This window comes from Palaemon carinicauda, chromosome 1, assembly GCF_036898095.1.
Source record: "Palaemon carinicauda isolate YSFRI2023 chromosome 1, ASM3689809v2, whole genome shotgun sequence".
Lineage (NCBI taxonomy): Eukaryota > Metazoa > Arthropoda > Malacostraca > Decapoda > Palaemonidae > Palaemon > Palaemon carinicauda.
This window is the reverse complement of record NC_090725.1, coordinates 202,077,676-202,081,525: the sequence shown is the minus strand read 5'-3', so window position 1 is coordinate 202,081,525 and position 3,850 is coordinate 202,077,676. Positions and strand designations below refer to the sequence as shown.

The following is a 3,850-nucleotide window of genomic DNA, read 5'->3' as shown; positions in this document are numbered from 1 at the left end:
TTTATGTTTTTTTTTTTTTTTTTTTTTCAAATCCTGACAAACGGGTAAATGAGTATTTCATTTTATTTTCGTCCTCGACGATCGATATACTGCTTCATGTAATAGTAAATATTACGAAGGACGAAAAAAAACTCAACATTCTAGAATAGAAGGTCAAGAATGTCTGATGAAACCACTATATTCTCGAGTGTAGACAGTATCTATGGAAATGACTAAGAAAGAAGCCGCTGGAAGGAAATAACATCCATAAAGTGTTTTTGAGAAATAAGTGACATTAGAGTGGAGAGATTGTGAATCCTAGTTGGAGGAGCACGATTACAATTAGGCTGAGAGCCTCTGATCGTATCGGTCGATAACGGAATGAACTATTATTATGATTACTAGTTGATATGACGTTAGGAAACCCAGCTTTCGTTAACTTTGGACCATTTCAGAGTACATAATCTAGACAGGTTAATGCTCAGATCTCAAGTTTTATGAATGAATACTTCTTATTCAACCTTTATAAGAAATAACTGACTCATTGCTAAAGGTAGGCAGACTTCATAAGAGTAAACGTCTAGAACGATTTTGCTAACTTGAAAACAAGAAAGGAAATATTCATCTTTTAATTTTTATATCCTCATAAATATAAAGAATGGAGAAATGCGTAAAGGAAGAAGGCGCGTCTATCATTGGCTGCTGTCTCTCGTCCGCCCGGAAAACTAGCTGAGGTTACCGGAGGAGAAGAGAAGGTTGGCTTTGATAGTGTGCCTCGAAACATCGAAGCGAGTGGAACAGAGCTAAGTCTCTCTGCTTAGCCGCTCTCTGTGAACGAATATTAAACGAAAGCGGACTTTTAAACTCGTTCATCTCTTCAAACTTGTTCATTTGATTCATACATCGCTTGTGAGAAAGTAAAATTAGTCTGTACACGATACAATTTTGTTGTAAACTTCACGTTTTTATTGGAAAGCAAAAGGAAAAGAAGTCTGCACTTAAAATGTTTTGTATGAAAGAAATTCGTTAATGTTCTCATCTTTTTTAGCCCTGCTGATTCGGAAGTTCACTGGTGATAGAAAAAAAAAATTAGTTTTGAATAATTGCTTTGTGAGTTTAGGAAATTTCAAATGAAGCAATAATGTACAGTACATAACCAGCTTTATCTAAATTCGAAATTAATATATGTGAATTGATGCGTATACAATAGTTTATTATTCTCAAGGTATTAAACACACTTTGCATTACTTTTGGATTTATTTATCATTGGTGCATAACGTAAGAATCTCCCATAAGTAAAAAAACACCTGTTGCTCCTTTAACCAAGAAAACAGATTAAGGTAACGTTGCTCTGCAAGACGACAGTAAACATTTAAATCTTTTCTAGTATTTAGAATAGAAAAATTCCTTAAACGTTTCACAAATGTGAGAAATGCTGATAATGAATGACAAATGAGTATATGTACATAGTTTCTGTAACAAACAAACAAACAAACAAAACTTGTCCCTAGGTAGCCGGTTGCAGAATTTTACCATGGGTGCTAACATCACTAACGATGATTGGGATTCCATTGACTGGGAAAATAACACGTCCCTTTTGGATACTAACAACAAAAGTACTCTGGCATTTGGACAGCAGGTCCATGCAATAGACCGAATTCAGTTTTGGGTTACGCCTGTGCTCGTCTGCTTCGGCTGCATAGGTAATATAGTCAGTGTGTGGGTGTTCCACTCCAGCAAACTTCGAACTCTTAGTTCATCTTGTTACCTTGCAGCTCTGGCGGCCTCTGACACGGGCTTCCTTCTGACCTTGTTCTTGGTGTGGCTGTCGATGGTCGACTATGATCTTCTGAACCAACACGGATGGTGTCAGGCCATCAACTATGCCATCTATGTCACGACCTTCCTCAGTGTATGGCTGGTCGTTGCCTTTACAGTTGAGAGATTTATCGCTGTCTGTTACCCTCTCTTGCGGGCAGCTGTATGCACCGTCAGAAGAGCACGAATGGTTATTTTGCTTTTGACAGTCATTGCCCTACTTCTCTATTCTTACCTTTTGGTGGCTGCTGCCCCGGGCATGCATCCGGATGCGGGTCGCACCATCTGTAAACTGAGGGACGATTATGTGGAACTGGCCACAGCAATGAATTACGTGGACACCGTGCTCACTCTCATCTTGCCTGTGATCACTATAGTGACACTCAATGTTAGGATCGCTAGATGTGTCTGGCACGTCGAAAAGCTCCGGCATTCCATGACACTTGCTCATTCACACAGCTCACCTGCAGTCGCCAATAGCTCAGACTCTGGTCAAAGAGTTGGCAGTTCTGGACCCGTCACAAGTATGGCCACGCAAGATTCCGTGAATAGTTCCGTCGTAGTTGTGGCTGGAGGCCGAGGCGGGCAAAGGATGAGATCCCAGAACAAAGTGACAAAAATGCTGCTAATCATCTCTACGGTCTTTATCCTTCTCAATCTTCCCTCCTACGTCATCAGAGGATACATTTTCTTTTGGGTAAGTACCCAATGAATGTGTTGCTGATTTTGACCATAATCTATGGTTGCCCCATGCAACCACTGATCCTTAATCCGTAAATTTCACATCAAATCCTTTCATTTTTTTATTTGAATGTCAAGGCATTTATCATACCATATTTTACTCGGAGAAAAAAAAAATATCATCCAGTGGGATTACCAGCTAATTCGAATCTTCAAATAGGGAGAATTTCTTGAATACAGAGTGAAAAAAGGGAGAACTGCTAAAAGTATTCAGCTGTAGAGATAGGACAACAGGTATTTATATATAAATAATATCTTTTATGATAGTACAGAAATTTCTAGAAATTGGTATGCATTATAGAAACAAAACTAACTCAAACAGCAAGCAAAAATTTCAAAACAATAAAATATTTTCCGCACATATACATTTTGATAAACTAAACGAAGGTTTAAATTCAATGTATATTTAAGCAATGAAAAGTTGCCTCAAAACAGACTTGGAAAACGATTAGTCATTTGAGATCTCATTGTTAATTTGTCACATATTCTTGAGCTTTCGTAAGATGATCTTTATTATAATTTTTACCCATAAATTGCAATTATTATTTGTATTTTGATAGAGGAAGTAATATGCTTTATTGAGAAGCTGAAGTAACATTTTCAAATAAGATTTCCCTCTTAATTAATAAATGGTGAGTAGTCTACTTCCGTATCTTTGTTCATAAGAGGAAACATTATTGAATAGAACTATTGTTAGAGGGATGCTATTCAATTAGGATTATATTTGAGTTTTCATATTGGTAATATGTTGAGATTGCTATCATATTTATGTTAAAAACTTGTTACTTGTAAAGACTACTTAGACGTTCATTAAGAATAACTAATTCTCAGCAGCCAGGAATTTGAAAGCGTGTCAGGCGTTCAAAACTAGTTATAAACGAAGAAAAGTCAATATCAAACTAAATAGTTTTAAGCATTAAATGCTGATTTTTTAACCAATTCACAAAAGGTTAGTTATATCCTAGAGAAACCTTCCTGTAGCCCTGGGAGGATCATTATTTCATTCAACGATTGCTAGCCAGTCTAGCTTGAATGCAAAATGTATTTGGTATCAACGAAAACAATTATTTTACGAAAACTTATTCTACATCAGGAATAAATAATAATAATGATACTACTACTACTACTACTACTACTACTACTACTACTACTACTACTACTACTAATAATAATAATAATAATATTAACAATAATAATGATAATGGTAATATCAATAATAATAATAATTATAATAATAATAATAATGATAACAACTATTGAATAAAAGACAGAAAAAAATCAAGAAAGCTTAAAAATTGTAAAAGCAGCAAGG

The 3,850-nt window shown here is 35.8% G+C and overlaps 1 protein-coding gene across 1 annotated transcript in view; it reads left to right on the top strand.

Moving 5' to 3' along the window:
- Window positions 1-1,513: 1,513 nt before the first annotated feature.
- Window positions 1,514-3,850, top strand: part of LOC137653454 (thyrotropin-releasing hormone receptor-like) — a 587,504-nt gene continuing 585,167 nt past the window's right edge. The window contains exon 1 of the mRNA XM_068386860.1: window positions 1,514-2,494. Coding sequence (XP_068242961.1) covers window positions 1,514-2,494 — 981 coding nt within the window. The remainder of the gene's footprint in view (window positions 2,495-3,850) is intronic.